Here is a 27,997-nt window from a genome sequence, read left to right as displayed (position 1 = left end):
TTATGGAATGCAAATAAATACACGAATACATAAAATTAATTATGATTCTTCAAAGTAATCTGAATTGTTAACCATATCAGCTGTCAATTGACAGGATCAGAACATGTTCTGGTAATCCGAGAATGATGTTGTTATAACTTGTTGTGTAAACGTCTGCCTTAAACTCAACTCGAAACATGTCAGGCACTGAAGGCTTACCCATATTTACCGAGTTGTGTATTAACTAGTAACTTAACTATTTTTTTTTGACCTGGCAACATCATAACTTATTAATTAACCTAAAATACAGAGGTTGCATTGTCTATCTGTATTGCAGTAGCGTCGAGCCTGCTACGCAATGCAGTGATGGGTTTAGCTGAAGAAGAGAGCTCCGGTGAGTCTTCGAGGGGAGAAAACGAGCCCGATAGAAGAGAGAGGAGGAGGGTCAGAACACGGAGACGGGTCAGTATTGTAAACAAAAATGTTGCTGCAACTCTATGCTGTCTCAAAACATCAACATTACGAACTTTAATGACGTAACAGTGTTGTCAGAATGTCGAATTGGGGTCCTCCAAGGAAAGAGCGTAGCAATTGTCATTGGGTGTCCATGGGCGGGCTATCACAATAGATAATTCTTCAGCCCGTTATTCTAAGTTTTATAAAAAACAATTATACGACTGGAACACATCTTTCCGCAGACTTAGTACCGGGGCCTGCCAAATAATATGAGTACCGGGGCCTGTTAAATAAGACGAGTACCGGGGTCTGCCAAATAATATGAGTACCGGGACCTGCCAAATAATATGAGTACCGGGGCCTGTTAAATAAGACGAGTACCGGGGCCTGCCAAATAATATGAGTACCGGGACCTGCCAAATAATATGAGTACCGGGGCCTGTTAAATAAGACGAGTACCGGGGCCTGCCAAATAATATGAGTACCGGGGCCTGTTAAATAAGACGAGTACCGGGGCCTGCCAAATAATATGAGTACCGGGACCTGCCAAATAATATGAGTACCGGGGCCTGTTAAATAAGACGAGTACCGGGGCCTGCCAAATAATATGAGTACCGGGGCCTGTTAAATAAGACGAGTACCGGGGCCTGCCAAATAATATGAGTACCGGGGCCTGTTAAATAAGACGAGTACCGGGGCCTGCCAAATAATATGAGTACCGGGACCTGCCAAATAATATGAGTACCGGGGCCTGCTAAATAATATGAGTACCGGGGCCTTCCAAATAATATGAGTACCGGGGCCTGCCAAATAATATGAGTACCGAGGCCTGAAAGTAAATAATATGAACGAAACTTGTTTCAGGCCGCGGAGCAGCACAGCAGCGACAGCGATGGCGATATTGAACTTGGCGATATCGTTGAGTTTGACTTCGACTGATTTAATGCAATAAAATTTTATAATGTTTTAATCGGCTTTTATTTCTACCACACGAGAAGTTATACATCTTTTGCCTTATTCTACGTTTGTAGAAAAGACGACACTAATAATAGAAAAAAGGTATTTAATACATTCAAAGTTTTCTTATATAAAATTTAATTTAAAGAAAAGTTGACTATGGCTAACTTTAGGTGTCGGTTTTTTGTGACGACACTACAAATTTACTGATCATGTTTCCCTAACGCGCCAAAAGAAGTATTCCTCCAAAGGAAGTAAAATGTTGACTATAGCTAACTTTAGGTGTCGGTTTTTTTGTGACGGTGTGCAGGTGTCAGTTTTTTGTGACAACACTACAAATTTACTGATAATGTTTCCCTAACGCGCCAAACGAAGTATTCCTCCAAAGAAAGTAACATCTTGACTAAAGCTAACTTTAGGTGTCGGTTTTTAGTGACGACACTGTAAGAAATTACTCATCATTTTTCCCTAACGTGCCGATAGAAGTATTCCTCCAAAGGAAGTAAAATGTTGACTATAGCTAACTTTAGGTGTCGGTTTTTTTGTGACGGTGTTCGCGCGCATAGTAAAAATTTACTCTCATCATTTCTCCTAACGCGCCAAAAAAAGTATAACTTCGAAAATTGAGATAATAATCGACCCAGCTCATCACAACCGCAAATTATTCGATCACCGGTATTTAAAATTGACAAATCAAATATAGTCTGTGAGATTTATAACATACAGTCATCGATCAACAACTGTCAATAAATAAATAACCATTACAAGGGGAATAATTTGTACGAAATTAATAATTTATGGACATGTCACAATAAAAATGGATGGAATGAACTCCAATTATTGTCTGAGGTACGAGACCAGAAACATACGATGTAAGAAAAAAGCCTATTATTTCTTTCAAAAAGTTCCTATATCTATTTTTTTTTAATAAAAAACATTTGAAGTTATTTTTACATTTTTTATCTGTATAATTTGCAAGAACTAGGGCCGTCTTAAACGAGGTTAAGGCCCCTGGGCACACAAGAATTTGGGGCCTTTGGTAGATTAAGGAAATTAAAATTAAAATTTAGCGACACTTTACATCGCATGTAATACTTAAATGAATTTATTTACATAGCACCCGTTCAGTCCACATTGACATATTGCATAAACATATGGGGAGCGGCCAATAAAACATTTTTGAATTGGAACGGGGACGTAGAGGTTAAAGGTCATGATCAGAAAGGTCAGATTCCCATCGGAAGAGCTTTATCACCTCAACCAATTACTTTTCGTTAGGAAGCTGTATGTGCTGAGTCTAATTTTAAAATCACACAGAGCGCTACCATTTGATAGTAGACTGTTCTTAAAAATAATTAGGGATGTTGTCGTCGTAAGACGCAATATGCAAGCAGACTACATTTATAATAAATTAAATAGGCTCACCGTCTATAATCTAAAAATACGACTTAAGGACTGGCTCATGAACATACACTACGCAGAGTTACAGCTTCTTCTGAGGTAGGTATTTACAAACTTTATTCATTCACTCACTGACTCACTAACTCACACACTCACTTATGCACTCAAGATGTAACGAAATTATATATAAATTAAATATTTTAAGGAATGTATAATTAAGTTTGTTATGGAAGCGCTGGGAACACTGACACAGGTATTTTTTACTTAAAAGGGTTTCCAAATCTTACACATTGTAATGCATATGTTCTTAAAATGAATAAACACATATTTTATTTAGTATATTTCCGTTAAAATACCAGTCTCAATTTTTTTCACTTTTTTTTGCTAGGCTTTGGCCTTCCTTTCTAGTGTCTCATGGTTGATTGATGTTGCCTGCGATTTAAGACAATGCTCCAGAAATATTTAAATTACCATTTTGTAAAGCATTAATAACATTGGCATGTGCAGACCATCTAGTTTCCTAAAGAGACTTCAGGACTATTTGCACCTAAATGCTCTGACAAAATCCATCATATTATCGAAGCCGAGAAAATATTGAACAACCATTCGTCAATTTACAAATAAAAAAAATTTATTTTCAAGTATCTAGTTTTCGTTTTACCATTTAAGTGATTGCGTGAGTGATCGCTAGATGATCGCTTAGTAACTTAGTTAGGATGCGTTCTGAAATATTATTCATTAGTACCGTAGGAATAGGCTGAGCCATCTATATAATGGCGTAATATGCTTTGCTTTACCTTCTAATAAGATTACTGATTTGTGAAAAACTTGTAAGAGAGTAAAGAGAATATAAATAAAAGAGCGTACCAATTCTTGAAAGGCTGGCAACGCACTTGCGAGCCTTCTGGCAGGCAATGTGAGTGTCCATGGGCGGCGGTATCGCTTCACATCAGGTGAGCCTCTTGCCCGTTTGCCTGCTATTACATTTAAAAAAAAAATATCCGACAAAAATGTATGAGAGAAATTGTCGGTCCTTTGGGGCCCCTGGGCACGGGCTCCGTGTGCCCTTATGGCAAGAACCCTTCCACAGGTGACGGCCTCCTTCTAGCATCTTTAGGTACCTGTCATGGGCGAGTTGCATCCAGCTCGAGGCAGCCGTTTTGGTAATATCATCCGCCCATATAAGAAAGTAACGATATGGAACATAAAGTTAACACAAGTATATAAACCTTATCTCTTAGCAGAGAAGGAGTCCTTATCCTATCTGCTAGAGTATCTATGTAGTTTCTGCTAGCAGAAATTGCCTCTTTACATGAGAACTTATATACTAAAGATACAATTTATCACGTCGTGGGTCATTGAAAAGCTTCAAGGATTGATTAGCGAAGTAGAACCTGGGTGGATTTACGTAGAGAACTGGTACCGCTAAAAATGTGGTCTTTTAGTCTTAATTAAAATATAGGTACCTCAGTACCAGGTCCGCGCCCACCCCTGGCAGCGCCTATGTGCGAGCGCGAAGCGTTTTCTATTTTATACGAATCTTCAAGTTTCAATGTATTTTTTATTATTTGTTAACTTAGACAGAAACAAATATGTTCTTAGTTTAATATACATACTTAAATAGTTAAAACGTCCACTTGCTGAAAAAATAAAACGCGAATTAAATTGTTAAATACTTTATAAATGATGTTATTACTAACTGTTTGTAACGATAAATTTATGATTTTTTTAAAATAAAGTCCATCTTTTAGTAGAGGAAAGAAAATATTTATATAATTCTTGCAAAATATTAAAAAAACCCAATCGTGTGATGATTGCGGTTGGCGGCGTTAACTATCAAATTTAAACTATGGTATAAAAAGCGCGGAGCTTTAGATCCAGTCTAGTCCTTGATCCATTACGCCTTCAGCTGTTTCGTTTAGCTTTTCTATTATAAATGACGTTAATCCAGTGCCAGTTGTTTTTTTTATTTTATTTTTATTTTAAGCCTTAAATTATTTCCCGATCCACTAATATCCGGTTATCCTGTGTGTTACAGTTATAATTATTTGTAACAGTTAGTATGCATCAGGAACCCTCACCGGTAAAGGTCTCCTCCAAGGCTTGCCATCTTTCTCTATCTCGAGCTATTTGCATCCATTGAGGACCCGAGATTTTTTGGATGTCATCATCCTATCGAGCGTAAGGTCTGCCTCTGTACCGATTGCCTAGAGGGCCTCTCCATGTAGTTACTTCTTTCGTCCACCTGTAATCTGGAAGGCGTGCTACATGACCCGCCCACTTCCACTTCAGTTATTTGGCGTGGCTTAAAGCATCAATTGCATTGGTCTCTGATCTTATTTTTGTGTGTCTGATCTTGTCTACCTTTTTAATGTTTAGCATGCCACGTTGACATGTATTTATGTTGTTTTTTGTTTTATTTGTAAATTTCCATGTTTGACATGCATATGTCAGACATGGAATAAGGCATGAGTCCATAACTCTCTTCTAAAGCACCAGTGCCAGTTGTATCTGGGTATAATTAGACAGAAAGCTAGGAAATACTCATATTTCCAACTTTCCATTTTCATGTTAAAATTGACAAATGTTATTATCATACTAATTTGAACACTTTAATTCGACATTAATTTAAAATATGTTGAATTTGATTACCGAGTATGAAAATTAATTAAATTTGGATTTTATATATGTCGGCATATTAATGAAAACTGAAACCCAAAGCCTAAAATGACATTTCAAAGGTAAACATTAAGTAATGTTCAAACGCAAACCTAAGTATTATAGTCTCAGGAGACTTGTACAATAAATGCATTATGTATTTTGTTATTTACGAGGCATATGTTGCGCCTATGGTACGTACTTACTTATCGATACTGTACAACAAAGAATATGTCAATGTCTTAGCGCATGTGCGCACCGCACACTTCGCACACATTTGCAGCGCGGCCCTGCAATGGCTACGCTTAATGTTTTTATAAGATTATTTCTGAATTTGATTTATATCAGTGAAATGTAACGGTCATGCCAAGTCATGCCAAGCCAAGCCGCCATGTTGACCACCCCTACAACCAGCCGCCATGCCTGCCAACCGCAAATGTCAGCCACTTGGAGGGGATGAATCAATTTAAGCCAAAGCCATTTAAAAATTTGCATATTAATAAACTGGTATTGTATTGAAATAATTATTGTATATTCATGACTTTTGTTTCATTACTTTATTTTGAGCAATTTGAAGTTGTGATATGTTAGTTTTAGTGGCGGCTTTTCAAATTTCAATAAGTTAAAGGTGTGATTTTGCCAAAGAATTAGAAATATTAAGACTAACTTTACGCGGAGGTCTTTAACTTTGTCTAAAGGAACCTCTTAGAGAAGATAATTTAGTTATTTAATGATTTATGTGCGTTGTCCATGTTAAGTTATTGCCAATATATAGTGTAGTGTTGTCTTTTGTTAACATAGCTTTTACACATTTAAAGAAAACACTTTTTTACTGGATTCAAGCTATGTATTATTATTATAAACTTATAAGTATTTTATATAATATTAAATTTCTTCCGACGTCTCGCGTGCTTTACAGCGTGCGTGGTCACGGTAACATGGTGGTCATGATATATATATAATTATAAGTTTATAATAATACATAGCTTCAATCCGGTACAAAAGTGTTTTATTTAAATATATAATGTGTTTTGTTTTCGATTTATCAATTTTTAATTAGCATTACCTTGTAATTAAAATATTTAACATTCACTCGAACGCTGAAGGAAAACATCGTGAGGAAACCGGCTCGCCTTAGTCGATGCCATGCGTCAGGCACAGAAGGCTGATCACCTATTAGATTAACAAATGATGATGAAACAGGTACAGAAACCTGATGCCCAGACCTGAAATTATTGTAGCGCCACAATTTTTATACTTTTACTAATAATAATACTTTACTATCTAAAAAAAATGCAACTTCTGGAATAAAAGATAAACAAATTATTTAGTTTCTCCCTTAAAATGGGGCATGGGACCTTTCTGAAAGTATTCCATTGTTTTATGTGCCTTCTAAGCCGAAACTAATCTCTCTCTACAATTGAAGCACAGGTCTACTACTTTCACGTTCATTTCGTGATAGCTATCACATTTAATCTGGTGCCAGATGTCGAGATTCTTACGGCGGCTATGCACCAATTGACTTTCCTTTAAACCCGTACAGTGAAGAAAACCATCGTATGAATATTGTCAGTCCAAAAAATCGAAACCGTGTGACGAACGACCACAAAAAATTACAAATTACGAACCAGGTATCTGAGGACCAGACTTAAAAGGTTGAAAAGATACAAAGCTCACTTGAAAATATATTTATTATCACTTAATAAAGGTTAAACATATACCAACATTTAAATTTATATCATTTAGAACAACACAAAGATACATTTGAGAAATATGACACGGTGAAATAGCGTGATGTTTTTGAAGCCAGCTTTCGATCACACCTGTTTGTTGTATATTTAACGTATTAGAATCTTAGTGTCAAATTGATACATAAATACTCAAGGAAATTACCGGTTTTTTGTAGGGTATACCTTTGAGGACTTTTGACGGATAAGGTTTTTTTTCAAAACAGACTAACAAGAGCGATAAAAAGAGTGGCGGAGAGTTTATTGCCAGTTCTTCTCTTCCATTCTACGCCATGATTGGACTGGCAATGTAAAATTGCAAGCATTTAATGTATATTTTCTTTTTTATTGACGATCATAAGTGTACATTGTGTTACCTAAATGAATAAATGATTTTTGACTTTGACACATTCTCTGTAAGTCCCCAAAGGTATATGGTTTTTTTAAACATACTAACAAGGGTGTCATCAGCTTTGTCAAGGGGTAGACAAGGAACAGGAAACTGTCACGTGGCTTTGACTCTACAATAGAGCAAATGAAAATAGTAGGGATGCATACGATACCGATACAGATATATTGGCAATACTTTGGGTTTGTCGATACAACGATACTTTTTAAAATTCGCGATTAAAAAAGTAATGTAAATCTTGTTTGAAACGAGACACGGGCTATCTATGCCCGGGGAATCCCCGCGTTTTATTCAGTTTATTTCTCTCATCAGCATTCCCGCGTATTATTTTTTCTATACCAAATTAAATTAAATACAGAATTACAAAAATCTTTTCAATGTTAATTTTAATTATTAACAGTTATTTATTGTATTTTAATATAACTATTACATTCTTATTTGTTTTTTTACGACTGAGGCGCAAACTAGCTGCGCTGCTGTGGTCTCTAGCAGAATGACCAGTACTGTGGAACAAGTCTGCTCCTCAGTATAATGCTGAGCCAGGGCCAATTACAACCACAGCACACACGCATTACATAATTAAACCTTTTTCTTTAAAAAAATTGTTTTCTCTAATCCTTTTTTATTTATTTTATGTGTGTTTTGTTGGAAATAAATGTTATGTTATTACTCTTAGTTCTGTATTTTAATAACTTAACCTTTTATCTCATTCAAGTTTATAAAAATTAAAAACTTCAACCAAACTTGATATATTTTATCGTAATTTAATTTTAATTCAAGAACCGTTGGTATATGTATCGACAATATTTCCATATGAGTTTCGTATATGCAAAAAGGCATATTGATGCATCCCTTGAAAATAATAACCAATATAAATAAATAAAAAAGTTTTCGTTTCTCTAGTTGGAGCCACTTTTGTATACAATACCAAAACCTTTGCATAACTTTGTTTTTTTCATCTAGATAAATAAAAATTAATTGCAAAATGGGTGGCAAAACTCGAAGACAGCTGGAACAATTCAACAAATTGTCTTTAATCTTTGAATTCTGTATTAATAGCTAGTATTTTTCACCGATGTCATAACCTAACCTAAAAAATATTCAGTCACATTTCTATTGAGGATATATAATTTACAAATTACGGATAATACTTTGAATATTAAAATTATTTAGTTTAATAGAGCCTCGTTAAAATAGGTATGGCAAACATTGATATATTGTTCTGTGTTCGTTAATCTATACAAAAATAAAGATATTACCGACCAACGTCTTTTTAATCACTGACAAATAGGAACCTATTGACAGACAAAATGGCGGATTACAAACAGCTGTTTTGTTCAAATAGGATTTTATTTTAAATGTTATGCGATTATATTTGTCATGTTCTTATGTTACGTCCTGGATTATAATGATTTACATTTAGAAATGGATCGATGGACGGTATGGAATAAGTTTTTACAAAAAAATGTAACACGCATCGAAAGATTGCCGTCCACATTGCCGGAATGTATCTTTCAATGCATAAAAATACTCAGTGCTTGCGTGCTCGAACTGTCACACTCCGCGTACAGATACCGGCAAACATCTTGAACAAATGTCCTTGCTTGAAAGTATCACTGGGGGGGGGGGGGGGGGGGAGTGACGTGTCGATCGCGTGATTGGTAAATCAGTTGACGTTTGTGTCCCGCGCTGTGTACGATGCGCAAACTTTCCCCCAATCCCTTGTTTAATGCTCAAGAAGTTTGCCGGTATCTATAAGAACAGAGCATTTCAACTCGTGCGCATCGCTATCCGTGATTACCCGAGCGTATTTTCGGTAGAGAGGGCTGTTCGTCGCGCGTTTGCTGGGAACAGTCGCTAGTAGGTACATGCTCGGTAGGTGCGAGCATCATCCACACTTAAGTATATACCCGGCTTTAGTAGTTACATTCAATATACGACAAATATCAAACATTTCTGATGTCAAGGGCTTTAGATTCGTATATGTCAATACTAACAGTTGACAGCTAACATAACTTTCAAATCGATGTAAATACGCACATTTTTTTACACAATTTAACCACGATCGTGAAGATTATTAAGAATGCAATATTTTTAACAACACCTGCGCGATCTGAACTGAACGTAACGTTTGTATTGACGTCTGTGATTTAACAATTGGTGACGTTTGTGAGGTTTTCGTGGTAATCCCTGGATCTACTGAAGCGATATCGAAAACTCTTTCACCAATATCTAGAATGATTCACGAGCATGAGGGATAAGACGTGTCGATACTAAAGTCAAATTTTAAGGTCACAGAGGTTAATGAAAAACAATACAATTTCGCTCGTTCGTCTTTAACCTTGTATGTGTTATTAAACTGGGTTGACGCTAGTAAAAAATATAATCAGGTACAATGAATAACGGGAATGTTGCCATCATTAAATGTGTAAAATAACAATTAATATACTGAATATTCCGAATAATGTGCCAATGTACGCTGCGTCGGCGCAGTACAATAGAAACACATTATAGGTACAAATTTCTATCCGTTTCATGATATGTCAATCTAGTTTGCAAGTGATCAGCCTCCTGTGCCTGACACACGCCGTTGTGTCTAAGGCAAGCCGGTTTCATCACGATGTTTTCCATCACCGTTCGAGCGAATTCTGCGCACAAAGACCACTGGTACACAGTTGGAGATCGACTTTTTTATTATAGAACTGGGGGCAAATGGGCAGGACGATCATCTGATAGGTGATACCACCACCCATGGACACTCACATTGCCAGAAGGCTCGCAAGTGCACTGCCGGCCTTTCAAGAATTCGTACGCTCTTTTCTTGAAAGACCCTAGATCGAATTGGTTCGGAAATACTTCAGTGGGCAGCTGGTTCCACATAGAGGTTGGTCCTGGTGGATACTTCATATTCTGCCTCGAACAGTGGAAGGAGAACATCCTAAAGAAACCAGCTTGCTTTAGACACAAAAAGTCGACGAAGTGTCAGGCACAGAAGGCCGATCACCTATTACATTGACTTATCATGAAAACAGGTACAGAAATCTGAGGCCCAGACCTAAAAAGGTTGTGGTTTTTTATAAGAAATTCAATACACATTCAAAGATGATCTTTACAATTATTTAGTTAATACACTTCTACTTTTTAACCTTGATATTTCTTCACCTAACGTATCGATATTTTCCTGAAATTAAAAATAACAATTATTCATTCCACTAACCTGCTTATCACCAAAACATTACAAATATAATACAGGTTTTGAATTGTCTATAAAAACGAAAGCTTTTAAAGAAAATACTTTTTTACCGGATTGAAGCTATGTATTATTATAAACGTAATTATACGTTTATACATAATTTTAATAGAGGACACCGTGAGTCATTTCTGCAAAAACCCGTCATCTTTAAGTCGATACCAACTCCGGGGAAATAAATACAAATAACACAACTTTCTCTACAGCTGTGATACTTTTGACATTCAACACCTTTTGTCTTCAGTCACCGTGACCACGCACGCTGTAAAGCACGCGAAACGTCGGAACAAAATTAAAATTTAAAATTATGTAAATAATTATAAGTTTTTAATAATAATACATAGCTTCAATCCGTTCAAAAACCGTTTTTCTTAATGTTTAAAAGCTATGTTAACAAAAGACAATACAAAACGAAAGCTCTCAGCTTAATTTTCTAAGTTCTGAATTCGATTCCCGGAAAATAATAATGAATTACCTAATAGTAAATAAAAAAAACACAAAATATACATATATAGTAACTTAATTCTATCTCATCCAAATGCGGAGTTGTGTCAGTTCGATGTCTCTTAATAAAAAAAAAATATTTAAAGGCCGGCAACGCACTCGCGTGCCTGGCATTGAGTGTCCATGAGTGGCGGTATCACTTAATATCGGCCTCCTGATCGTTTTCCTTATGTGCTTGCTTACCTTTAACGTTATATTCTTCAATAACGTGTCCTCCAAAACAGCCTGAAGCTTCTTATTGATCTCAAGCGAGAGCTCAAGAGTGATACCGTTCGGATCTCCCCCCCACACCGCCGCCATGGCTCCCCCGCCGAGACGCGCTATCTCTTTCTAACAGATAACACCACTTTATCAGATGGAATATTATTTAGACATACAAAGCCAATAAACCAAATCTCTAAATCATAAAGTTCAACTATTACGTAAGAACTATAGGGGGAGGAAAGGGGGGGGGGGGTTGTCTTTGATATTCTTATTCGGTGATTACGTCAACAGTAATTATTAACGTTTTTACACATTGTCTATGCTTGAAAACGAAACGCATTTCCGGGGATTCCCACAAAACAAGTAATATTATAAGTTTACGTACTATTATTTTTGAGAGCTTACTTTTGCTGACAAGTGGAGGGGGGGGTCTTTGATATTCTTATTCGGTGATTACGTCAACAGTAATTATTAACTTTTTTACACATTGTCTATGCTTGAAAACGAAACGCATTTCCGGGGATTCCCACAAATAAATAATACGATTGCGTACTCTTCTTTTTGAGATCTTACTTTTGCTGACAAGAGGAGGGGGGAGAGATAAATTGCAGTAAATCTGCTCACGTAATACTTGAACGATCCCAAATTTGTAAAAAATAAAAGCGACAGTACAGTGGTACCTCGATATTAACGAGTGTTTCCAAAGGATTTGTGATACAGTTTCTCCCACCTCAGACCTGTCTGTTTGCTTGCCCACGCTTTCGAAGCATTTTAGATAAGTTGGATTCGCGATTTTTTGACATTTACAAAATATTATCACACTCATTTTATAGACAAATAGACTTAAAGCGTGAAATGAACTTGGTTTCTGGTTTAATGGCATTTCAATTGGGATAACTGCTATGGAACAAATTAAACGCGAAATTAATTTAATTAAAATGTCAAGGCAGCACATATATGTATGACAATAAAAAAAATATAAACATTTTTTAAATACTATTATAAGCAAACACAAAGTGCTTGAAGACTCTACAGCGCTATATTCCTTTTACAACAACTAAAATGTCTTTATTGTCGTTCATAAGTGTACAATGAATTTCTATAGCAAAACTACATACAATACAAGAAGACCAATCATCTCAACAGAAAAATAATGTACCTAAATTAATATATTATATATATATATACCTTGGTAAGCCTCCGTAAAAGCTAGCGTGTAAATTGTAAAAAATTAGCTTAAAAGCACTAAGCGAGGATCGTTCTAGGGTTTTTACATCCAACTCAAAAACGATACAATATATCAATCGAAAATATATATGATCCTTACGAGTATAGTTAAGACGTCATATACGAAACATTTGTTGACTAAAATGGGCTACTTTTATATCCAACATACAGTGGATTTCCCGTACAACGCCGATTATGGGGCCATGATTTCGTTGTTGTATACGGAAGTCGTAAAGTATTATAGTTATTGAATAACTCTGAATATAACTTTGAAAATATTTTTTTTTTGGAACATGGTTTGTCGTGTGGAACAGGTGTAATGTAGCTTACAAACATTTTGTAAAACAGAAAACTTGGCGATTAAAAAGAGTTGCTGATATTGCCAGTTCTTCTCTTCTCGTACGCCCTTGATTTGAGAACTGGCAGTAAATGTATAATTAGAAGCATTATTGCATATAACTGTACATTGCTTTACCTAAATAAATGATTTTGAAATTGAATCCACGCAAAAACAAACGCCAGAACTAGATTTTTTTTAAAATTCAGACTCAGAATTTTATAAGCTCAATATCCACTACAACCAATGTCGTCCACAATCCACTGTACATTTCCAGCTGTGTCTAAATATATTAAAATTTCCTTAATAAATTGAATTAACATTACACACCTGTAACTAACTAAATTTTTTCAAACTAATCATCAAGATAAAGCACCTGGCAATTTGCTAAACTCTACAACGTCGTCCGAAGACCAAACCCTTGGTGTCGAGAAAGGCAGGAAAGTAATCAACAAAACTCTAACCTTATTTTTATCACTGTTCTGTGAGGTGACAGCTCCAGCGGGCATAGACGCAAGAAGGTGTCGCAGCAAGCGGGATTTCCCTCGCAATTCAGTCGTCAACTGCTTTGAATGTTCTTCCAGGAACTCGCACCGTTCAGCGCGTCTTGCTGCCGCTCTTTGTAGTTGAACTATACGTTCTATTAGGGCTTGCCTATCTGGTTCTCTGGTCTAAAAATTGTTGGGTAGGATCGTGGTTATAATACATCAATCTATCGGAGAGATAAGCAAAAATATTGGATGGGCAGGTGGATCATCACGATTGTATATTGCCAGAATATTTGCGAGTCTTTTGATAATTGGGCTTTTCTGTTTATAGAACAGAGCAGCCGGCAGAAGGTAATCTGATGTATCAGATGTAAGAATTCTCGCGAGTGTATTGCCAGCTTTCTATTGGAAATTGAAATCTGGTTAAAGTGCCTTAAAAACGCTCGATTGAACGACTGACATACAAAACTCTCCAAGTTGTAACAACCATAAAAATGCGGGTACCTGACATGACTAGCGAAGGATCACGCAAGTTGCCAAAACTAATAGAAATTATTCACGATTTGTCACTTTTTCTATAGATTTTCATCTTAAATTGTCAACTGGCGTCCTTGAGACAATATCACATTGAGACAGGCGTGACCCACTACCGCCAAATATATATGTATGGTAATTGTCGTGTGACAGAGCGTGATACGAATTCCTTTGGAGGTAGATCTGACCTGTCGCAAAGTATATTGTCTATGTTCTTATGATTGGTTGGAGACATTAGATTTTTAAGCACACTTTGCGAGATTGGCTTCTACTTTGGTATATAATGAAATTTTAATATATAACAATAGTACAAAGTCCTACTGATAAGAACCATTCCCGAAAACGCAATTAATCAGGTGAAATATTAATATCTAACTAAATACAAATTTATCAAAGTTTACTGCTGACCCGGAACAAACATTACTAATATGGCTATTAAAAAATGAGGGTAGACACAAAATATTTCAATATCACAAAAAATGTATGTGTCCCCTCGAACAAGATTACGTTACTTATATCGCTATGAAAAAATGAGGGTAGACAAAAAATATTTCAATATTACAAAACATGAATGTGTTTTCTTTATCACTTAGAAGTTTACGACCTATTCTCGAACCTACCGAATCGCGAAAAAAATCGGATTTTACATACAATAATAACACTACATATCTACTTCACATTGAAAATGTTTACCTTTGGAAAAATCTTTTCATGGAAACCGCGGATTATCTGTAAATTTATGAAATCTTACCGTTGGCGTTCGCGTTTCCTGAATGCAAAAATCAAAAAGAAAATATAAGACGAGAATAAAAACCCAACTTTGGAGACAATATACCAAAAGATTGAGGCAGCAGAGGTTTTGAAGACGTCCAAAAATTGAAGAGAAAACAGTTAGAATTAAAAAAAAACACATTAGTATGATAAATAATGAGAAATTCCAAGATAATAATGAAATTACCTGTATTTCCGGTAATTCAGTTTGGTGTCCGTTGTGCAACTTCTCTTCGGCGCCTTCGCCGCTGCTCAGTGACGTCACAGACCCTAAAAACGCATACACTGTAGGAAATGCTTAATTTACACCTACAATTTTATATATACAGTCTATGTAAACCTCCTCCGTTGAAAAATCTTCAACTAAAATCAAATTTTCGTCGCAATTATAAAAAAAAAACTTACTCAACAAAAATCTCCCGTAATATAGTTTTTAATCCGCCCAAAAATATTTATTTATCTACTTCTTAAGAATTATTCTTATTTTTTATTTTGTTTATTTCATTTTATTAACATTTTTTTCTTCTTTGCTTGCACTGCTAACTTTGACTATTATTATTATTATTTGTTTCTAATGAGTATTAGTATTATTACATTCTTATTATTTTTTGTGACTGAGGCGCAAACTAGCTGCTGAAGTCTCCGGCAGAATGACCAGCGCTGTGGAACAACTCTGCTCCTCAGCATAATGCTGAGCCAGGGCCAATTACAACCACAGCACACACGCAATACACAATTAACATTTTTCTTAAAAAGTTAGTAATAAATAAAGTTTAGGTCCAGACCTAAACTGGTTGAAGTGCCATTAATAATAATTACACATTTTTATTGTCATCAGAGCTGCGGTTGCTCCAAAAATATCAAATCTGTCAAAATTCTACCCATCAGCACTTACCAGTTCTAGTAGATGTGGTATCACCGTTTTGCGGAAACTTAGCTTCGAGTTGTTCGATGCGTTTCAACGCACGCTGGAGTTCGCGATTCAACTCCTGCATAATCAATACAATTATATTTTTTAGGAAATTGGTAAATTCGCGTGCTTTTAAGCGTGCGTGCGTGTCACCGTGACCACTTACGCTGAAAAGCACGCGAAACGTCGGAAAAAAATTAAATTAAAAAAAAAAAATAGAATTATGTAAATAATTATAAGTTTTTAATAATAATACACAGCTTCAATCCGTTCAAAAAGTGTTTTAATGTGTAACAGCTATGTCAACGAAAGACAATACAATGTTTAAATTTACAAAAAAAAAAAATCGTAATAAATTTAACAAAGTAAAAGTTTTGTGGTCGTAGTATCGAACCCTGCTGTACACCAATGGACTTTCTATGTGCAGATTTAAAATTCGCTCGGTGTAGGGATCGTGAGGAAACCGGCGTTAGATCCGAAGAGACGACGTTGTTAGGCGCAGAAGACCGATCACCTACTTGCCAATTACATTGACAAAAGATTATGAGACTGATCTTAACGTTTAAGTTTTATCTATAAATTAAATAATTTTAAGCTTATACATGATACATATATATAGACAAATGACTAAAGGACAATTTGATGGACTCTCCATGTTGACCTGAACGTCCTGCGAGACTTGAATCATGGCTTGGGGCGCCGCCGACAAATAAATAAATACAATACGAAATAAAATTAGACTAAACATTATGTTAAACAAAGGAAGTTTATCAAAACTTTTTATGTGGTAACTTTCGCCACTTTTTCCTACTACTATAAATTTGTACAACTCACTGAAGGGCGTATTTCAAAGTTAAAATACACATATTACAATTTCCAAAATACCGTCCGTACGCAATTTTATCATCTACCCTCAATTTATTATACGAGCCCCGCTAGTCTCTGGAAATCCTCTTCATAGATTATGACCACAATAAAAAGTAAGCGAACCTACCTTAACAGCACTGGCATGCTTCTTCTTCAGTACTCCAACTTCTCCCTTCTCCCACTCCAACTTCTTGTTAGCTTCCGTGGCTTCTGTCGTCAATTCAGCCACCTATCGAAGAAGATTATCATTAAAGTATGGAAGATGTGTTTAACAGTATATAAAACAAGAATCTGAATGGTTTGCAGTAAAAGAACTTCACGTGACAAACGGTCACTGATAAATACGAACATTCTACGTCTTAGTTGGCGATGATGACGTATAATGCTTGTAAATCTTCGCCTATCTCGTCCTTGGAGTTTTTTAAGACAGAGTTCGATCGAAGTATTCTTTTGGTCTTTGATATTCTTATTAGGAGATTACGTCAACAGTAATTATTTACTTTTTTACTCATTGTCTATGGCTTGAAAGCGAAATGCATTTTCGAGGATTCCTATGTCAGGGAATTCTCGAATTAACAGGAAATGTTCTGATCGAGTTAAATCACCGTTGATTTGTATTGTTGCTTTGGTTAATCATTGTGATTCATTCTGTTACTTTTTGAATTATAAATTACTTTGATTTGTTTTGTTATTATTTAATTTATTAACGAATGAAAGTACGAATTGTTTCGACCAATCAGACTGCAAAGGCGCCATCTTGACTTTGGGCAGTGCGTTCAGGGAACGCAGGACAGTACTGATGCAGTATTCAGAGGAGCATTGTGGTGATGAGACGTTGGACCGAATTGGGCAGATAGTTATTAATATAGATATTTAAGTCAAAGTACGAATTGTTCGACCAATCAGACTGCAAAGGCGCCATCTTGACTTTGGGCAGTGCGTTCAGGGAACGCAGGACAGTTCTGATGGAGTATTCAGAGGAGCATTGTGGTGATGAGACGTTGTTGAGACCGAGTTGGGTCATAGATTGTGATTAAAAGTGAGATCGGTGCCTTGAAACCGCTATATAATTTAAACTAGTGTTATCCGAACAGTCTCTAGTAGCATAGCAATGGTATACTAAAAAGGTAGGTTAAGTGAAATCACATTAACGAGACACGTCAATATACTCAAGAAGAAGAAAAAAGTTATACAAGCCTATGAACTTACATAATAAAAGATCTTGGAGTATTACATGATAGCAAACTTCTATTTGATACTCATATTGATAGCATTGTTCGATAAGCTTATAGAATGTTAGGGTTTTATCTTAAGAACGTCTTCTTCACTCAGAAGGACCAGCTTTATGGTTAGGGCGGCGAGTAAGTTTAACAGTTTAACTTGTGATATTGACCTATACGCCTCAAGTGTAGTGTTGACATCTGAGTTCCTCAGTGGAATACATAGTGAATCATAAGTTATACTAAACTGTTAAGTGTTGCTTAACCAATTTTCTACTTAGTTTTTTACTTTCTTTGATATGTATTTATATAGTTGAAATTAAAAACCAATCCAGTTATTATTATTAGTACTTAACTATACGTAAAGATTATTATTTATTAATGGCGTAAAAAGAACATTTTATTTAAGTAAGTTAGTGATAAGCTGTAAATCTTTCTCAATAAATGAAATATAGATATTTAAGTTAATATTAAAAACTCACTTTTCTAGCTAAAACTCTTGTTTCCTTATTTCTCCTCTCCATTTCATCATTCAACGATATTTGCAGTGAGGAAATCTCCGCTTCCAAGAACGCTACACGCTCACGGAGCGACGAATTGTCCGCTGACAACGCTTGCGCCTGAAAAAATACTTTCAATTTTGGCACTCACTTAAAAACAAAATTTTCATTAATAATTCGGAAATACTAAACTTGAACTAACATCTTCCCAGCAGTAGTTTAATCATCAAATTGTAAGTGTCTTGTATTCATTACGTCAAGTAGTTAACTCATTTACACAACATATGTAATGTTGAGTCTATGTCGCAGTAAAGTAGTTAAACCAGAGAGTGAATTGAACCTCTAGAGAGAAATGTCAGAAAATTTTTAAATTTAAAATTATGTAAATAATTATAAGTTTATAATAAAAGTTTATTTAACCAATTTCTGTAAAGTTGCATATAGTAGATAAATTTTCGAAAAAAAGGTTTTAAAGAAGTTTCACTTCTTACGTGTGTGTTACACTAGAAAACGCACTCATTTTTTTCTATTGTTAATGTAGTTTTTTGTATAAACGTAGAATATTTTTTTTATCTTGTTACGCCAAAGATGTATGGCAAGTTCTGGAGATTCTTGACCCCCCCCCCCCTGAAACGCGCCGGCATGACCTCCCCGAGTGACTCTTTATACCTTAAACTCACCATTATGTGGTGTAAAGTACTGGAAAATGGAGAATAAGATTAACAATAACGCGTAATTCAATCCCCGCCCCGCATCGTAACGTTTCACAAGAGGACCCCCCCCCCTAAACTCGTTACGTACAACTTGAACGCTCCCATATGCTCTGCCTTATAAACAATTTGTATGACCCAGAACTTGGCGATTAAAGAGTCGCGGAAAGTTTCTTGCCCTACGCCCTTGACTGTAACTTGTAGTAAATGTAAACTTAGAATCAAATTAACATCTTTATATGAATAAAGTTATTTTGAGTTTGAGTTTGACAATTCCCCATTTTCTTATACGACGCTGAAACATTAACTGTGCGAACTTTCGAAAGGAAGAAAATAGATGCCGAGATGGCGTTATGGAGGCGAGGATTGCAGAGATTACCTTTGCCTCGTGTTCTGACGCGCGTGCCCGTTCAGCCACATGTGTGGCCGTGAGCTTTGCGGCGTGTTCGAGGGCTGATGCTTCACGACGTACGCACGTCTCAGACCGCGCCCTTTCCAACGCCAGTGACGTTTCAGCTTGATTCCGGAGTTCGGTTTCCCTGAAAGACAATGCCAAGTTCCTGAAGTTTGGCCTGATCCAGAGCCAAGTGTAAAAATAGAACGTATGGGGTAGATTTTAAGTGAATTTAATTTTATTAATGTTTTAGAATAACAAAGAATATGTGCATCCAATAACAAGGCACCGAGCGCACTGACTCACGTACCACTCGGTTACCTGCGTGCACGCACGCATACGCGCGAAACATGCAGATAAACGCATGTCGATGAAAATAAATAATTAAAAAAACTTTATTTCTCACTACAAATATGTAATTTATTTACATGGCAAACTCAATATATATGAACGAGATAGCCATCCCAATTTTGGTCTACTAGGTTCACTCTGACATGTATCTTTAACCCTCTTTTGAATTTGTTAAATGCGCTAATATTTTTTTAGATGGTAATTGATTAAATAATTCTTTCTTCTTTCAGAAGAACGGAGTGTCTCCCTCTACTTTCTCAGCTAGATTATTATTTTTAGATTTAAATTAATTATTTGTCTTAAGTTAGGCTAGATCGTAATGCTCCATGATGTCTCAGTGAAGAGACAGTATCAAATGAAAGTGACCACATATAATCCATTGCATGTAGAGTCCTGGCTAATAAAACCAGCCCAGCTCCTTCCAGAAGTTTGGGAGCTTCGGAACGGAGCGCCCTCACTACTCCCAGGACTTTCGCTCTTTGGGAAACCCGGCATTCCAGGACAACGTGGATTTTGCGCTGAAATAGCCTCTGTACAAGGGTCAGTCGCGCCTATGTTTATTTAGAAAACAGTGGCCCTTGTTACGATCATTATTTTGAGGGTGTGTATCAATTAGCCTGCTGAAGGCTGATCACCTACGTGCATATTAAGAACAGATGCAGAAATCCAAAGAGGAGAGGTTTACTTTTGAGTTATTTGATGTTTTCATGTCATGTCTCGGAAATGATAATAACACACAAAACAACAATATAGTTTTAAAAATCAATGGCGCTACAACCTTTTTTTCTAATAGGCCAGGTGATCAGCCTTTTGTCACGTTGACTTTTTGGGTAAATCAAGCCGGTTTCTCACGATGTTTTTTCCCTTTACCGTTCGACCGAATGTTAAATAGACGAAAATATTATAAGCTTTAAATTTTTAAAAGAGATTTTTTGTCAGAAAAAGTAGAAAACAAGAGTTTTAACTCAAGAAATTAAGTTTTATAGTGTGACAAGGTTCCAGCGGATTAGCAATTTGCGGAGATAATTGAAACCTTAGAATAAGACTAAATACTAAAGTGATACAGCCTTACAATATTCCTTAAAACAGAAGTGGCAATGGGCGAGGCAAAAGCAAGATACACAGATAAAAGGACTTTAAAGACAACTGTATGGAAGGACCAAGCGGAAGGAGATCCAAGAAATGTGGATGGAAGACATAGAAGCGGTAACAGGATGCGAATGGAGAAAGAAAGCCGAGCCAGAGTCAGTTGGTAAAAGCTATACGATATATAGGATAACAAGATATATAAATAATGTATAAAATAATCTAAGCTGTATATTATCTTTTATGGCATGATTGGAAATTAAAGGGGCTTTATTATTTTTGACGTCATCAAAAAAATCACGGATCCTCAATGGATGCAAATAGCTCGAGATAAAGAAAGATGGCAAGCCTTGGAGGAGACCTTTACCGGTGAGGGTTCCTGATACATACTAACTGTTACAAAAAACCAGATATTCCAGTGGATCTGGAAATAATTTAAGGCTTAAAATAAATAAATAATTATTATTATTTTTAATTCTAACCTTTGCAACTGTGAGCTGAGCGTATCCGCCAGCGCTGCCTGAGCCCTCAAAGCTGCCAACTCAGCAGCCTCCTCTTCGAGACTTCTTGCGTGCGTCTTCACTCTTTCCAGCTGGCAAAAGATATCAGCATGACATCAAAAAGCTGAAGATTTATATGACCAAATCAAATACATAAATAGTTATTATTAGAACGCTGTGAATACCTCAGCCTGTGCGAGAGAGAGCGCACTAGTCACCTCGTCCCTTTCACCCTTACAAGTTTCGAGCTGCTGTAGAGCTGTAGTCAGTCTTTTGTCCAGATCTTCCTTCTCATGTTTACACAGTATAAGTGTCGCTTGGGTTTCTTTTAATTCAGTTTCTAGAAGTTAAAATATTTTAATAAAACTTAAGAGATCAGAGGCCTGGACCAGAGAGGAGGTTAACGTTCCTAAGTCGTATTGATGCTGAATATGTACGATGGGCAGCTGGTGTCAGCGTCCTTTAAGGGTGAACTATGTCTCAAAGGGGCTAAAAATGTCTTTAAGCGGAGAAAACTTTTTTACATTGGCGAAAAATTTCTTAAAGCGGCGAAATATGTCTGTAAGTGGATAAAATTGAATTCAAGGGAGGACAAGACTTAAAGGGACGACAAGCCTGAAAGGGGCCAAAAATGTCTTTAACACACGACAAGTCTTAAAGGGGCCAATGTTTTCTTTAATTAACGAAAACTTTAAGAAAACACTTTACGGATTGAAGCTATGTATTATTACTATAAACTTTTATTTAACAATTATTTACATAATTTTAGATTTTAAATTTTCCGACGTTTCGCGTGCTTTACAGCGTGCGTGGTCACGGTGACGAAAACTTTTTAAAGGGGCGAAATTTGTCTGAAAGTGGATAAAAATGTATTCAACGACAAGTCTGAAAGGGGCCAAAAATGCCTTAAAGAGACGACACGTCTTATAGGGGCAAAAGTTTTCTTTAACTGACGAAAACTGTTTTAAAGCGGCGAAATGTCTGAAAGTGGATAAAAATGTATTCAACGACAAGTCTGAAAGGGGCCATAAATATCTTAAAGAGACGACACGTCTTAAAGGGGCAAAAGTTTTCTTTAATTGACAAAAACTGTTTTAAAGCGGCGAAATGTCTGAAAGTGGATAAAAATGTATTCAACGACAAGTCTGAAAGGGGCCATAAATGTCTTAAAGAGACGACACGTCTTATAGGGGCAAAAGTTTTCTTTAACTGACGAAAACTGTTTTAAAGCGGCGAAATGTCTGAAAGTGGATAAAAATGTATTCAACGACAAGTCTGAAAGGGGCCATAAATGTCTTAAAGAGACGACACGTCTTAAAGGGGCAAAAGTTTTCTTTAACTGACGAAAACTGTTTTAAAGTGGCGAAATGTCTGAAAGTGGATAAAAATGTATTCACCGACAAGTCTGAAAGGGGCCATAAATATCTTAAAGAGACGACACGTCTTAAAGGGGCAAAAGTTTTCTTTAATTGACAAAAACTGTTTTAAAGCGGCGAAATGTCTGAAAGTGGATAAAAATGTATTCAACGACAAGTCTGAAAGGGGCCATAAATGTCTTAAAGAGACGACACGTCTTAAAGGGGCAAAAGTTTTCTTTAATTGACAAAAACTGTTTTAAAGCGGCGAAATGTCTGAAAGTGGATAGAAATGTTTTCAACGACAAGTCTGAAAGGGGTCATAAATGTCTTAAAGAGACGACACGTCTTAAAGGGGCAAAAGTTTTTTTTAATTGACAAAAACTGTTTTAAAGCGGCGAAATGTCTGAAAGTGGATAAAAATGTTTTCAACGACAAGTCTGAAAGGGGTCATAAATGTCTTAAAGAGACGACACATCTTAAAGGGGCAAAAGTTTTCTTTAACTGACGAAAACTGTTTTAAAGCGGCGAAATGTCTGAAAGTGGATAAAAATGTATTCAACAAGTCTGAAAGGGGCCAAAAATGTCTTAAAGAGACGACACGTTTTATAGGGGCAAAAGTTTTCTTTAAGTGACAAAAACTGTTTTAAAGCGGCGAAATGTCTGAAAGTGGATAAAAATGTATTCAACGACAAGTCTGAAAGGGGCCAAAAATGTCTTAAAGAGACGACACGTCTTAAAGGGGCAAAAGTTTTCTTTAATTGACAAAAACTGTTTTAAAGCGGCGAAATGTCTGAAAGTGGATAAAAATATCTTTATAGCCGACAAAAATTTTCAAATTTAAGGGGCGTGAAAGGGACAGAGAACGACCTAAATGGAGAAAAATATCTGTAAAGGACGAAACATGTCTAAACGAGTTTTTCATTGTATTAAGAAACGCTAGGTGTTGCAATACACAGATACAAAAACTTACCTAATTGCCTAGCCTTTAAGGAGTCTGCAGCGTTCAGAACAGCTGCTTCCTTCGCCGCTTCCAGCTCATTCAGTTGTTGTGATAGTTTATCTGCCCGCTCAGTACTTTCCTGTTGGTTGCCAAATATATATATATTTTTAAAGATTCAGATTAGATTTTTGAAGTGAGACCTCTTTATCGGCGTTGTAAAAAACTTAGCCGTCACATTTTTCGGTTACGCGTCACATTTGTCCGTTACGCGCCATCTTTATCTTGTCCCTACCACGGTTGATTCGAAGAGTACTTTCATTAATTGTAATAGAATTATTAATGAAATTCTGTAATAATCTTAGTGGTGATAAGGTAAAATGAAATAATTGTATTATTTGTATTCGTGTCTATGATAATGAAAGAATTTGTTAAACTTTATTGAACCAATTTCTGTAAAGTTGCATATAGTAGATCATTTTTCGAAAAATAAGGTCATAAAGAAGTTTCACTTCTTACGTGTGTACACTACTAGCTCAGGCAGGTAGCTCATGTGATGTTAAGTGATACCGCTGTACATGGACACTCAATGAAAGAGGGCTGGCGACTGCATTGCCGGCCTTTTAACAATTGGGACGCTCTTTTCTAGAAAGATCCTAAGTCGAATTGGTTCGGAAATACTTCAGTGGACAGCTGGATCCACATAGTGCCTTTAATAATCGCTCAGTTATAACAACAGACGTGTGATGGTGAACTATTTTGAACTTCTATTAACATTTTGTCATCAATCAAATAGATAACTTTATGCAATTTCTTTGTGTGTTGTTCCCACGAGAATGTAAGCGTGCTCCTATTTCACCATGCCTCCTGCTGATGTCACGTGGAACATGGTGTAATGGTTGCAGCTTACAAACAAAGTTGCGGAGAGTTTATTGCCAGTTCTTCTCTTCCGTTCTACGCCCTTGATTGAACTGGCAGTCAATGTTTAAGAAGCATTTTAAATACATTTCTGTTTTTGACGTTCATAAGTGTACATTGTGTTACCTAAATGAATAAATGATTTTGAATTTGATTCTGTATCTTTGTCCTGATATAGCCTATTGTGCCTGACATACACATTTCTTAAGCACACAGAAGACTTCTGATCGCATATTAAGGTGCACAGCCGACCTCAGTGTGGAATGTGAGTCGCAAGCTCCACTATTGGCCTAGTGGAGCTTGCGACTCAGGTCAGTCGACTGAGGTCGGCTAATATTAAAAAACTATTTTTTTGGCTACCCTCAGAAATTATTAGTAATAATTCAAAAATATCCTAAACAGCTAGAACAAACATACAGCTACCTTATAAGCGTCCATTTCAACCCGCAATTTGCTCTGTGTCCACTTCAGTCTACCCTCCAACTCTTTAAACTCCTCACGCACTTTGGCCAATTCCCGTTCTGTATTCGATACTTCGTGACACTGTAAAATAATATAAACTTTTTAGTTGGAATTAAAGTTTTGATTAAACATTTAAAACCACTAGGGAAAAGAAGTGTGGGTAAGCCAAAAAGAAGTGTGGGTAGGCCAAAAAGAAATGCTTATCAATTTATAGAAATAGCAGGAAAAGACTGGCAGACTACTACCAAATGTGGAGACATCTGGACAGGGTTGGAAGAGGCCCAAGGTTCATATCCACAGGCATCTACCTTTTAGCTATAAGTAAATACTAAGAACATTTGAAAACAACTTAAGAATATGGAAACAAATTTGTTATAAATCATTTCAGAAAAAAATAATATCAAAAGTGAAAAAAAATCATTTCTAGAGAGATTCAAACATTCATTTCGCTCTGCTGAAAGCTTCTATTTTTGATATGTCGCAAAAATCCCTTAATTAGATTCGCCACTAGCTTTATAGGATTAATGCGATCACATAATCAGAATTATATTACATACCTTTTAACAAATTTAAGTAATGTATTAAAGAAAAGCTGTGTAAAAAGGCTTACTACAAAGTTAACGATTATCTAGTTGATAAAAGGGCCTGGGACTAGTGCTAGACAGGGTACTTCTAATTAATTTTCAATATTTGTTTTAAAATAAGTGTTGTTTGCCATAGTCATTTTGTATGATGATTTGATCTTTTTCTATCGGCCTACACCCTGCCTTTGCTGATGTCGGCAAGGACACTTAATCTAAAGTAATAAAAAAATTAATAAGCTAATCTAATCTTACAGATTCATGAATATAAATGGAATGTGGCAAGGATTTTACTCTAAGAGGCCATACAATGACAAATACTAGAACACTAATAAAACTGACACACTAATACTTATACTAATAAATTAATAAAAATAATTAGTATATTTAATTTGATAGCTATTAACCATACCTTATCATCATACATCTGACAAATCCTTTGTTTCTCATCTCGAGCAGTCTTTAATTTATTAAAAAGTAGGTCTTTCTCTGCAATAGCAGCTTTTTCAGCTTTGGCTGCATTTTCTGCTGACTTTTTCGCATCTATTACTGAACATTCAAGGCTAGCATAGCGCATAACAGCAGCATCTTTTTCGCGTTGAGCTTGGTCCGTACGTTTCGACATCTGAAAATTAGTATCAAACTGGCTATAGTAGAATCGTGAAACACACGAACACAGTAGTTGTACATTACAATTTGTTTGTACAGTCAAGAAAGACATTGTACAGAACTTCTAAAGGCTTAAAATAATTATGATTATTATGGTATTTTCATTATTTATTTATTATTATTCATCATCATGAAAACCATTTATTACACATATTGCAATATAAACACATGTTAAACATATCTCATAATTGAGAATAAGAATTATTAGATAAAAAAGCTATATTCTTGGCTGAAATAGAATCAGTAAAATTCTTACCAGGTCAACTTTAATTTCTAGCTCTTTAAATGACTGGTCCTTGGCCTGTAATTCTTCCATTTGCTTTTTAACCTTTTCTCTTAAAGATATGTTATCTTTTCTTTGTTCAGCTAAAACCCTCTCTAACGATTCAATTTGGAGTTTACTAAAGTCTTTATTCATGTCACTATCTATTTCTAGTAGTTTTGGAATCTCAGGGATGTTTGGGATTTCATTAGTGTCAAGCATTGGCAATTTCTCAATCCCATCTTCAAAAATATCACTCAATAATTTTGTATTAACTGGTTTTACTGTTTTGGTTGGTTTTTGGACCACCCGTTGATTGTTGTATGCACTTTTTAAACTGCCCGAAACAGATGAAAATATACCATGAACATTTCTCACTATACTACCAATGTCTTGTGATAGTATCTCCTTTGGCAGTCTACTTTTTAAATCTATGTGTGGCTGAGTATCTGGTACAATTTTCTGGGTTGCTGCAACTTTTCGCTTTTGATTATCAAATTGTGTAAGAATTTCTTCAGTATTTAGTGCATCAGTACTTGAAATAATTTCAGCTTCTATTAAGTTTGTCAAATTTTCAGCACTTCTACTTAACGTATCAATATTACATTTTTCTACAGGTACATTTAGACTGGTGGTTGACTTTTTAAGGTCTATGGAAGACTCAGGTATGTTGGTTATATTGCTAACCGATGCAGATAAGGACTTGTTTTCTGTTAAAGAAACTGATATGTTATTGATTATTCCCTCCTTTAATGAGAGATTGTCAGTATCACTAAGTTGATGAACGCCACAACTGTGTTCGGCATTTGAGTATCCATTCGGTATATTATCAGAACTTATGGATTCAAGAAGTGAAGAAGGTGAACTACTTTCGTTTGTAGAAAAGAGATCTTCACGAATATTTTCATCTTGAAATAAATCTGGTTCGGGTATCTTTATGTGCGATATATCTGACTCAGATGATAAAGGATATGTTACAGAGCATGACTCCAACGTATCAACGCCAGAATCACTGGATAATTCATTTTCTTTTACTGCAGAGTTATCGTGGTCGATACCACCAATATGGACTGAATTTTCCATAATTTCCACCGACATTTTCTTGCTATGTAATGCTTTGTATATTAAGTAATCTTAAATATTTCTTTGGAAAGCACCGGTGCCATTTGAAAAGCGAATTTAACACTATTTATTGCAGTTAAATAATAAACATTAGCTATCAAATCGCCATAACAATTTTTATATTTGTCTTTGGCATTAGACATGACAGATGACAATGACAACAATACTAACAGAGTAAACATTTCCGACAGGCATAATATTAACGGCCGTTCTTATACTGTCATATGTTACCATAGGTAACCCAAACA

The 27,997-nt window shown here is 35.8% G+C and overlaps 2 protein-coding genes across 5 annotated transcripts in view; one reads left to right on the top strand and one right to left on the bottom strand.

Moving 5' to 3' along the window:
- Positions 1-1,405, top strand: part of LOC123718054 (protein mahjong) — a 40,712-nt gene extending 39,307 nt beyond the window's left edge. For 2 of the 3 annotated variants that reach the window (XM_045674425.1, XM_045674423.1), the window contains exons 33-34: positions 317-441; positions 1,300-1,405. In XM_045674425.1, the coding sequence (XP_045530381.1) occupies positions 317-441; positions 1,300-1,374 (200 nt within the window). In that variant the 3' untranslated portion in view covers positions 1,375-1,405. The remainder of the gene's footprint in view (positions 1-316; positions 442-1,299) is intronic. The other variant, XM_045674424.1, reaches the window with a different exon arrangement.
- A 6,839-nt stretch (positions 1,406-8,244) lies between these two features.
- Positions 8,245-27,851, bottom strand: LOC123718055 (coiled-coil domain-containing protein 186-like). Of its 2 annotated transcripts, XM_045674426.1 has the most exons (15): positions 26,622-27,851; positions 26,109-26,321; positions 25,077-25,196; positions 23,769-23,877; positions 21,626-21,780; positions 21,423-21,532; positions 19,489-19,648; positions 18,382-18,519; positions 16,807-16,908; positions 15,798-15,891; positions 15,090-15,172; positions 14,883-14,900; positions 13,574-13,780; positions 11,525-11,671; positions 8,245-10,768 (listed from the first exon to the last, which is right to left on the bottom strand). In XM_045674426.1, exons 1-15 carry the CDS (start codon positions 27,723-27,725, stop codon positions 10,703-10,705), a joined length of 2,826 nt encoding a protein of 941 aa, XP_045530382.1. In that variant the 5' UTR covers positions 27,726-27,851; the 3' UTR covers positions 8,245-10,702. The 2 variants fall into 2 exon arrangements, with proteins under 2 accessions (XP_045530382.1, XP_045530383.1); XM_045674427.1 differs by lacking the exon at positions 14,883-14,900.
- Positions 27,852-27,997: the final 146 nt, after the last annotated feature.

The sequence above is a fragment of the Pieris brassicae genome, chromosome 14 (assembly GCF_905147105.1).
Source record: "Pieris brassicae chromosome 14, ilPieBrab1.1, whole genome shotgun sequence".
Taxonomy (NCBI): Eukaryota; Metazoa; Arthropoda; class Insecta; order Lepidoptera; family Pieridae; genus Pieris; species Pieris brassicae.
The sequence above is the reverse complement of the archived record's forward strand: the minus strand, read 5'-3'. Positions and strand labels throughout refer to the sequence as shown.

Bases quoted from the DNA above. Each gene is read 5' to 3' on its own strand.
- LOC123718055 (XM_045674426.1), bottom strand. From the start codon at position 27,725: ATGTCGGTGGAAATTATGGAAAATTCAGTCCATATTGGTGGTATCGAC. The intron at 25,197-26,108 runs GTATGGTTAATA...ATTATTTTACAG, and splicing joins GTCAGATGTATGATGATAAG to TGTCACGAAGTATCGAATAC. The intron at 11,672-13,573 runs GTTAGAGTTTTG...GTTATCTGTTAG, and splicing joins AGAACAGTGATAAAAATAAG to AAAGAGATAGCGCGTCTCGG.